Source organism: Tympanuchus pallidicinctus, unplaced genomic scaffold (genome assembly GCF_026119805.1).
Source record: "Tympanuchus pallidicinctus isolate F22 unplaced genomic scaffold, pur_lepc_1.0 scaffold4, whole genome shotgun sequence".
NCBI lineage: Eukaryota > Metazoa > Chordata > Aves > Galliformes > Phasianidae > Tympanuchus > Tympanuchus pallidicinctus.
In genome coordinates this window covers 40,659,596-40,670,634 of record NW_026294758.1, presented here as the reverse complement: position 1 = coordinate 40,670,634, position 11,039 = coordinate 40,659,596, and the positions used below count along the sequence as shown (strand labels likewise).

The 11,039-nt window shown below is 40.9% G+C and overlaps 1 protein-coding gene across 5 annotated transcripts in view; it reads right to left on the bottom strand.

The window, feature by feature from the left end:
• Positions 1–3,550: 3,550 nt before the first annotated feature.
• SLC24A2 (solute carrier family 24 member 2) overlaps positions 3,551–11,039 on the bottom strand; it is a 111,132-nt gene continuing 103,643 nt past the window's right edge. For all 5 annotated transcript variants that reach the window (XM_052700495.1, XM_052700499.1, XM_052700497.1 and 2 more), the window contains one exon: positions 3,551–10,814. In XM_052700495.1, coding sequence (XP_052556455.1) covers positions 10,565–10,814 — 250 coding nt within the window. In that variant the 3' untranslated portion in view covers positions 3,551–10,564. The remainder of the gene's footprint in view (positions 10,815–11,039) is intronic.

The following is an 11,039-nucleotide window of genomic DNA, read 5'->3' as shown; positions in this document are numbered from 1 at the left end:
TTTGGTATTGATGCAATTCCAAAAAAATGAGGGCTTTGGCAGCCATGTGTTGCCATTTATTAATCCAGATGAGACTGCTTGTGTGCACTGAGGACATGACCTTGTGCTGCAATCCACCTGCCTCTTTTGGCACTTCCTAGGAGCAATGCTTCTCTGGGAGATGAGTGTGCCAAGCTCTTCCTGATGCTGTTTGTGGTAGAACTGATGGCTGCTAGATATCTTTTTTGACCATTGCCACAGCCCTCTTCTTATTAGTCCTGCATCTTGAATTTTGTGTCTACAGCTGCTTCAGCCAATTTACAACAGATACCAGGGCACATTATGCCAATATATTTTTTTTCTATTTCCCTTCTGTAAGCCAGGACTGATGAGTTCACCAAGGCAGGTTAAATAATGAGTGCATGTAAATTAGTATCACCTTCCTCCTGGCACCCAGACTTTGGCACAAACCCATTGTGAAATGGATGAGGACATGAATAGAGTGATACTAATGTAAATTTCTCCCTTTTCCTTCCATGACACCAGGTGATGATTACAGAGCTAACCCTCGTCTCTGTACTTTCACTTGCTTACTTGTACCAAGGACAGCTAAAAGTAGCATGAATCATGCTGTCAGGTGGGCAAATTGGCCTTGTCTGAAGGACAGCAGTGCCTGGAGTGCACCTGGAGTGTTGTGTTGGCATCAATCCCCTACTCTGCTCTTTCCTACAGAAAGCAAGGCTACACTTCTCCTTGGTGTCCAATAGATTACATAAACACAGGTGGCCTGAGATATAATTAAACTGGAAAAGTTTGAAACTCTGAGGTTTAAATAAAACAAATGTTCAAGCTGAGAATCAGTTGCACTAAAGCTTTTTCACTCCCATTTGTCCAGGGCTCAGGGTTTAGCTCTTGGTGAGAGTCCTTCCCACTACCTGAATCTTAAAACAAGACCTCATGCTCTGGGCATTGCCTGCCTTTAATCATGGAGTACCCTTTTATGACAGCCTTTATTTCAAGGTCTGGGCAGTGTGGGGAGTGGAGATGGCAGAGGTGTGGAGAGGCCTAGAGCAGTAGAACAGTAGAAATGGTGCTGAAGACAGGGAAGATTTGGCCTCACTGTCTTGCCTTTACCAGGACAACAACCTAAGAGGTTTTTTCTTATTTTCTCCAATGAGAGTTTACTGATGCTTCTGATAGAGCCAGAAACACTGAACCCTGGATGAATACAAGTTTTCCAATACCAAAACTAACTCTTCTGAAGAATCTTGCATGTTGTGAGGTCCATAAGCTCATCAGAGTAAGTTCTGGCCGGCAACATCTCCTCACTGTAAAGGATCATGCTGCAATCCCTGAGACAAGAAAATGCAGAAGCCAAATTAGCGAGAGTTGGTCATTGCCATGGGAGCCCAAATCTAGCCTTGCAGTATGGCATGGTATCTAGGCAAGTAAATGAGAAGTGATGACACACGTAGGTATAGATGTTCATAGGGAGCTAGAAAATTCTTGAGCAATTTTCCTTTTCCCTCAACCTAGTTAGTAACCAAGAGTATGAGATAAGCATGTGAGGTCTGTGTTTTTTGCTGTCACCAAACTGATTACTGTTCTGTCATTTTACAATACAGTTATACCAGTCTGCAGGGAGACAGGAAGGAAAGCAGTCTAACAAGAGTAATTCTAGAAATGAATTATAACTGATAACTTTCTTATCAGTTTTCCTTGTACTTCCCCTCCCTGCCCACCCGTCCTGTTCTCTGCTCTGTTCCTGAACTAAATGTTCAGTGCTTGGCCTGCTGTCCCTGGCAATGCACCTCAAACTGCAAGACAGACCTCTTCCAAGGCTCAGACCCAGCTCTGCTGCAGGGACTCACCCATTAGTGAGGAACAAGCGTGTCCCATTTTTGTACATCTAATGCAGCTGTCTGGGGAAAGCTGTAGTGGAAGGCTTTTGTTTGCACACACTTACACACATCATTGCCTGTAGACTGGTGAAACATGGCTGCAGGTACTCCAGAGATCTGGAGTTAACTCTGGCTCATTCAAAGATTCTTCCCAGTCTGTCACTGAAATGCCTAACTTGGTGCCATGTAGCATTTGTATTTGAGGCTTCAGAGAGAATTGCTGTAGGTTTAAGGCCTAAGCACTGGCACCTCAAGGCCCCCAAAAAACCCTTGCCCACAAAAAGTGAATGTCATACAAAACAATGATAATGAAATTTGCCTAAACAGGAGATGACAGAATGATTCGAACATCCTGTAGAGCGATAATCTGTATCTGTGTGTCCTCTACAAGTGTTTGGCACAAATATTTATTTCTCTGAAAGAGGCGCTGACAGAATTCCCTTTTAAACAGAAGCTCTGAAGCCTTCCCAGAGAAGGGATCAAATACTCAGTTTTAACATCACAGCACTTTTCTCCCTGTCAGTGACCCCTCCAAAAAGTCCTTATCAATGAAACAGCAATAGTGAGTGCGCAGAGGTTTGTTTTTACCAGGCAGTGTGGATGAGGCAGTGAAGTACTTGCCTGCAGCAGAGGAAACATAAGGCAAGGAGACTTTCCATCATTCTCCTGGAGAGGACTGAGGAGGTGATTAAACATGTTTTTCTTCCTCCTTACACCATCAAGGCCTGCTGTGGTATGGAGGATTTCAAATCTGCTGCCTCCTTTAAGGAGTAGTGACAGCTGAGGCAGGAATCAGATGCTGGCACGGTTTGAGCATACCGCAGCTTTGTTTTCTTGTAGGATGTTTCACTTTCTTGTTTTTGTTTTTGGTTTTTTTTTCCCCATTTGGCAGGCATGAATATCTCAGGACACTGTTCTCAATGCGTACTGTACTTGTAAACTTCTTGTGCTTTTCCAATCAGGATTTTTAAACTTTTGGTTAAAGATGAATTAAAAACCTCTATGAGCCCTGGAACTTTCAGGACAGTAAGTAATAAGGTCTCTTTGGTCAAATAAAATTGCAGAGTGCCCTGCATAGCTTGTGGTGTCCTCTTTGCTGGAAAGTCAGCTTGATTATGGGAAATTATTAACATTACTGATTTTCTTTTGTTGTTATCTATTGAAGGCTATTTTGTTTAAAAGCATCATTCATCCAGCCACAAACTAAAAAAAAAAAAAAAAAAAAAAAAAACCAAATATCCTAGTTTGCAAGCATGTAAGACTGAGCAGTAAACAACAAGGTGTAAAACTAAAGAGCTGCTTTTAAAAGAACCTGCGAGGAAACGTCAGTGAAGAAATGCAGGGAAACTCAGCCCCAGTGCGGCTACAGGACAACAGACAACCTTCAGGAAGTTGTTGTCTGGTAGATTCATACTGGATTGTTAGTGAAAAATTCTCATTTAACTAGATTTTAAGCTCACTCAAACACAAATGTCCTTCTTGCTCTGTGTACGCACAGCAAGTAGGACAGTGACATGGCAAGAGGCAACTGAGAGGGGCTTTAACACTTACAATTAATAGTAGCCACACAGATCCTCATTCAGCAAGCAGTTAAAAAACTATTTTCACAGCCATGCTGGGTCCAAGAAAATTAAGACAGAAAATACTGAGCAAAGTGACAGGCTGTCAAATGTTTTTATATTATTATTTATTGTTGTTATTGTTATTCACACTTAAACAACTTAATTACTTAAAGTGATTTAGATGAAAAGCTGTATCAATATCATAAGTTTCACATATTTATGTGGAAAAAGTGTACACAACACAGTGAAACATTCTGTAGATGCAGTGAAGTAGGACCGTTGATAAAAGGGATTATTTCCCAGAGCCTATGTACAAATAAATATAACTTTCATACTATGTACAAACTTATAATCACGGAGAATACAATGATTCAGAAATAAGCGAATTTCATATAGTGAGTAATGATCCATACACATAAACATAAGAGAAAAACTGGAATTTTCTGGGGCTTGCTTGGACCATCTTCCATGGTGGTATTTTTTTATGTTTGAAACGAGTAAGATGGGGGATATCAGGTTTTTATCACAATAAGGTGAAAATGAGAGATGGAAAAGTATGAAAACTACAAATTGAAACAATCAAGCTAAAAAATCTGTATTACAAAAATAGCATTTGATTGTCAGTTATAGCATGCTACAGTTACTTTCACATGACAACACAGAGGCCTGATCTTGCCACCTCTAATGACAGAAATAATTCCCACTCACGGGAATCAATTCCCCAGAGTCAGGACTGCAAAATTAGGACTGCGTAACAGAGATCTTGGTAATGGAAATGAACACAAAGCCAAACAAATTCCTTTTGACACTACCTGATTTTGACAGGGGATTAAAAGAAGTGTTTGATTGGTGTTGGATAGCCCGACCATAAAATACTTACCTTTTTTTTTTCTTCTAGAAAAGATGTGACAGGAATTACCTGGATTATATGCACTTTCTAAATTATGGGGGCCTTCCTTTACAGTGGTCTTGGTGAGACAATGTGTTGGAGTAACAGGAGGATTTAATTGCGTCCTTGGGCCTGACTCTGCGAGCATTGTATTCCTTCTTCTGGGGTGAACACGCATGGCAGGACTGAGCTCCTGCTGCAAAGGCAGTGTGCAGCATTTTGTACAGTCTCACAGGGAATCTCAAGAGTATGAGCAAACGCCCTCTGACTTACTCACAGCTCCACTAAGGCAAAACCAGATCCTGCTTTACTGTACATTTGTTTGATGGTATTTTACATCATACCTTAAACAAAGATGCGAAATGGATTCTTCACTTTAAAATTCGTTATCCCCTTATTTAGAAACCCAAAGCTAGTCTTCTGGGCTCTTATGGCTTCTCTTTGCGTTAAGACAACTATGTGACATAAAATAAAAGTAAAAAAAATGTAGTAAAGTGCAAGATCTTTAAAAACGCATACAATTTTCACCGTTTAGGTTGGTTTTGTGTTTGATGAGGGGTGAATTTGCAATTAATCTACATGAATGTAAAGTTCACTTACCATTTTCTACTGACATCATTTCTTACTCAGTCTTGTCTTTGGCCACTTATGGCTCATTTGGGAATGAGTGCCCAGCTGCGCATCTCTTCTACACGTGCTGTAAATGGTTACATGGCTTCTAGGCTGGGGCTGACTCATATCTGGCTGACCAGGAACAAGGGCTCAGGTGACTACATGGCTTCTGGAGAAGAGATGGCTTATGTCCAGCCAGGCTGGCTCACCGGCGTGAGAAAGCATGAGCTGCCTGCACAAATCCAGGTGATGCCTGGATGAAATGAAAACCCACATCCACGAGCAACAGACAAGAGCCTGTGCCCTGTCCCTGACAATTAGCAACGCACAGCGGGTCCACATTACTCGTCTGGACTATGGGACTGTGATCCATATATGACTTCTTTATCTGATGGTGCAATAACTTCAGACTGGAAGTTAATCTACCCAGCCCAAAAAGAAATGACTAATATCTCAATAATGATATCCTCATGAATAGCAAGAGATTCAAGAAGTAATCTTGGCATCACCCAGGAGTGAAGCCCATATCCGCTGGACTCTGCTCCACACATCTCAGTGCAGACTATCACATTCGGAAACGTGGAAATCGCCTTCTGCTGATGTATCTTCTGCTACAATTTGATGCAAGAAGTGCATCAAACTTTTCAGGAAAACAAGAATAACCTGCTCAGAGGAACTAACCATGCCTCTTTCTCAGTTAGTTGTGTCATTGTTATTTAGAAGAGGTATATAATGGTTTCCAAGAACAAAGGGAACGCCTTTTTTTCTCCTTTAATACAGCTCCCAGGACAAATCAGTGTGTTGTAGGATGCATTTATGAAATGCAGGATCCTAGGATAAAAACCTGTCTGTAACTGGCAGAAATCGTCTGGATTTCAATGGGCTGATTGTTGGCCAAGGGATTATTTCTTTGTTATAGGTTAAATAAACCCCTTTGATACAGACTCATATTTGATTCAGAACACAAATTATATGGATCCTAAGATGCTATCTTCAGGAATTACTACTGAGAGGAGAATCATTAAAAAAATGTATTTCTGCTCTTTCCCAAAATATGTAAAGAAATGAAAGACAACCAGAGAAATAATCCCTTAAAAAACGCCCAAAAGGTACAAATATTTCTAAGTATCTATTTCTTATAGTACTTGGATTAACCACACATTTAATCTACCTCTTTATGGACCTTCATATCCACACACAATGGTACCATGAGTGACAATTATCGTAAACTACTTCAGAGTAGCATAAATGGAAATCACACGGCAGGTTCATTGCCAGTACAAACATCAAATGACAGTTAGATAAGTTTCTTTGTCACTCACTGTGCTTCATGTTTCATGAGGATTACTCAGACACCAGCATCTACTGAATAAATAGGCATAGGCATACAGGCACTGAGAGCCTGTCTGCACTACACAAAAGCACTACCTATCAGTAAAACTGACAACTAAAAAATGCCCAGGCATTTGCTGAAAGACTTTTCCATGCCTATATGTAGCTCTTAAGACACCATCTTCAGGTAACATTTCTTACCACACTTCTATAGTATCTACCCTAATGGTTCTAGAACAGTATCTTCTGCCAATGGAAGCTGGCTTTTTTTTTTTCTTTTTTTTTTTTTCTTTTTCTGCAGGTGTATGTAAAACAGCACATTCTCACAGGACTTTAATGGCATTTTGCATTCTCTTCTTTAATTCCAATGAAGTCAGTGCTAAAAATGCACACAACAGGTTATAATCGGATTCGTGACCTTACTTGAATGTTACTGGAAATCCCTTCCAAAAATAATGTCCAACACCAACTGTGTGCAAGTGTAATGATGGCATGGAGAATTGACTACTCAACCTGAAGCCTTATTGGGTATGCTTACCTTACTGTGCTGCCAATGTGGGGCTGGCCAGAAAACACTAAGAAATAACAAGATTTTTATTTTAATGCCAATTTTGATATTGATAATACTTTTATGCCTCAAAAGATTTTCAACATTGGCTGAATAAGCTCAGGCATATGAGTGCATGATCATCAGACTTCCATGTGTAGTAATGCAATGCAGGATTCAGGCAGTCTGAGGAACCAGTTCTCTAATAAAGTCTTTCAAGACCTTTTTCTGATTGAAAACAGCAATTTGATTTCTAGGTGTACAACGCTGAGAAATGTTCACACATCCAAGAGTGAAATGGTTATGGACAGTGGGAAACACCTTCTGTTGGGAAAACAGTGATGCCCGAGAGAAAAGGGAGAAGTTAAACTATCTGCTCTCACTATGAAACACGGGTGTCCTAGCAACTGGCATGCTCTGGGCATACAGTGACTGCTACAGCAGCTCTCAGCTTCTTGTTCAGCTCCTCACTTCCATAGCTTACAAATTCCTCCTGTATGGGAAGAGGGGTCTCCCTTCTCACTCTGTTTACCCTACCAGAACAGCTACTGCTTTATAACCAAAGATCACACAGTTATCCTGCAAGTTTGTTCCAGCAATTATACAAGTGTCTTTCAGAGCCAGACTCTCATGGAAGCATTGCAGACCTGAAATCCCCTCTATCCCTGGAGCTGAGCTGCCATGGCAGCAGTTATCCTGCTGCTTGAATAACGACCAGCCCAGCAGATGCAAGGCAGTGAGAGCTGTGAGCTGTCTCCTTCCCAAGGGGAAGAAAATTACTTCCAATACCTTCCAAGATAAATGTGTTGATAGGGGCAAGCAGACAAAGACAGTGTCCTCCAGGAAAGAAATAGGTCAGTTATTTTAACAGTGCATGAATGCCATTATAGAACAGCAGCCTTAGCCACACACAGTTATACCTCCAGTCTGTAATCATGCCATCTTTGGAATTATATGCTCGCAGTGCACAGGGCTTTCAAACCTTACTCCTTACTCCCTGCCTGCCCTTAGTGGGGCAGCACTCCGCTGTTGCTGCCTGAGTTTTGCAGAGCACATCAGTGTGCTCGTACAGCTCCCAGTAGGGGTTTTTCCTTTTCATTCCATGGATTACACTGCAATGCCCGTGTATGTGCAGAAGAAAAAAACAAACAAACAAAAAAACACAACAGAGTAATACACGGAACATAGATCAGACTCTTGGTCTTTCTTTGTTTCTTGCTTTAAAATGTAAACCACTGAATCTGAGTATTCTGTATATTGTAAGTGGCCACGTACACTGCACAGACCCATCTCAATCCTGCACACCCTCTCATAGGTCATACTGCCTTACTCTGCTCACCTGGTAAAGAATCACTTGCGTCACACAAAAGGCTGCCTTGAGCACGGTCATCAGAAACAGAAAGCATTTTGTGGTTCTCCTGGGGCAGGCTATACTGCAGTCAGCTTTGCTTCTTGGGACACTGGCTCCATTTGAGCTCAGAATTTGGGTCACAGATTTGCTTTTGCAGAACTGCTGCTCTTTTCAGCAGAGGACACTGTAAGGATGTCTGCACCAATCTTTCCCTTGCGTACACACATACACAGAAACAAATGTTAAGAGGACCGTAGCACTACGGTTAATATAGGTGAGGATTCTGGAGCAACATAGGATTTTAAATATAGTTCTTTGCTCCCAATGAGAGAAAAGCTTGCACCAAAGTGCACTAAGAAGCAAGAGATGTTGCAAGTGTATGCTAAAGATCCAATGCTGCTTCTGAATGCAATTCTTTAACTAGGACTTAATATCTTAGAATAAGACATGAGGAACAGACATTGTAATTCCTAGTTTTCTTGCTTTTGCTCAATAGTATTTCACTTTTTTTTCATAATATCTCACAATATTAATATTTCAATAGTTTTTAATGTGTATTTCTTACTGTTTTCTCCACCATTGTGTTCTCTCAAGTCCTTACTCTTGGACTTACTCAAGCCAGCTACTGTTATATACAAACACATGTAATAGGAATACAGTAACAACAAGGGGATGAGTGAAAAGCAAACAGCAAGGAAAACAGGCAGGAAAGCATGATGACAGCATCAGAAAAACAGACGAGACAAAATGTGCTGAGCCTTCTGTTACACAGCTGCGAGCATTACAATGTCATTGTGAGCACAATACGAATACAGAACAATGCTGAAACAGGTCACAGATATATACTGAAATTTCATGAACTCTAACTGCAAAGGAAGCCTTGAAGAAGCAAACGCTGATTATCTGAAATAATTTCTTAACACCTGTTCCAGTTCTCCCATTTTTTAATCATCCAGGAAACATGAACACTGCATAGCTTTCTCTCTCCCTATTGTTATTATGATTATATATTTTGTTCTAGCTTTGGACATTCTCCTCTCCTCTCAGGATTTCAGTAAAAGAATGTTGCATTTTCACTCCTTCCCAGGCTTCTTTGGACATTCACACTTTCAGCAATAATGAAGAATTTTCATGTAGGTTTCCTGCAGTTCCACTACATTTAAACTATTTTTTCATACCTAGTATAAGGATTTTATGAGCAAAATGAACTGCCTCAGCTCTGTACAGCAGCTGAGTATTTCTTCCAACAATGACTATCTGTAGCTGTGAAGGTCTTTATACTTCAAGTAATGGAAAAAGATAGCTTGTAAAGCATATATCCACCTCAGCAAGTAGGCTGCCATTTTATAACTATATTTTCTGTATGAAATACTACGCATAAGCAAATTAGCCTTTTACTTCTGGCAACAAAGGCAAACTCATCATGGTAACAGCATCTGAAAGCCATTGGTACTGTTGGTAGTATTGCTGCATTAGAAAAAAATGCTGTGTTCACATATCAGTTGTATCATCTCTTTGCATGCTGCATTGGTATCAGAGAAAACAACAAATCCCCAGACAGAAATCCCCGGACAGGCCTTGCCTGTGAGTAGAGTGAAAATCTGCATCAGTCACATATTGGCCAGCAAACACAGTCCCTTCAGCGCTAGCACTGGGGTTTCAGCAGTCTGAAGAGCTTTGCAAGATGTAATAAATCATCACTGACATCCTGCTGATGGCCGTTGTAGTCCCGTGATGCAGAGGATCAAATCACTGGTAACTCCCTGGCTCTGCTGAAATCACAACATGTTAGTCCACTTCAATGAAGAGACATGCAAGATCTTCCCTTCCTGCAACTCATGCACTCAGCAAACGCTTTCCACTCAGCAGCATCAGGAGATCAACAGATAAATCCCATACCATGATGTGTGGGAGGTGGTGCCTCCCCAAAGTCAGAATTAGCATTCCCCTTTAGAAGATTATAGCTTAAAGAAATGAGCACTCCGTATATCTGTGTGTTCTATGACAGAGAGAAAGAAGTCTGTGGACGTGTACCATAGGCATTAGAGAAAGAGTAGCTTTCACCCTCTCAGTGCGTGTGCAGCATCCCCAGTGCTGAGTGGCGAGGTTGCTCTGCAGCCAGCGAAGAACACCTCGGCACAGCTCCACGTGCGAGCGCACTGCTTTGCAGCAATCAGTCTTTACTCCAAGTTCCTCTCTTTCTATCATTTTCTTTCTTTCTCTCTTTTAAAACTGAAGGGTAGGAGGCTTACAGTTTTTTCCATCACGGCTTTTTTTTTTTTTTTTTTTTTTTTTTTCCTTTTTTTTTTTTTTTTTCCATTTCATTTTGATATATATATACTGAATAAATAAACATCTATAACTTTGTTTCTCAAGAATCAGCACTTTCCACTAGATGGAGACAGGACACTGGATCACTTTGTCCTCCAGGAGGACGCTGACAATCAGGAACACAAAATAAAGCCCAAACATGAGAAAGCCCAGGAACTTGTTCATCCTCCACTTGCAGAAAGCGATGGAGAGGATGACAAAGAGCAGCATGATGAAGAGGAGGACGATCGCACAGAACAGACCATTGCTGCTGACAGTCACCGGAGAAAAGTTGTTAATCACAGCATACAGGAGCCATGGGAGAGGAAGGCTGTAAAAAGAAAAAAAAATAATAATATGAAGAAAAATAGAGAAATTGGAAAAACAGCAGAGATCTAGAAAAGGGAAAGTTTCTGGAGGTACTTCAAAATTCAACCAGAAGCTTCATAAAATGAGACATGAAATTTTCTAATGTGTGCATATATCTGATTTAACAACATGCTTGTGGTAGCACGGGATTCAGGCTCTCCACTCTCCTTCCACCATGACATTGGTG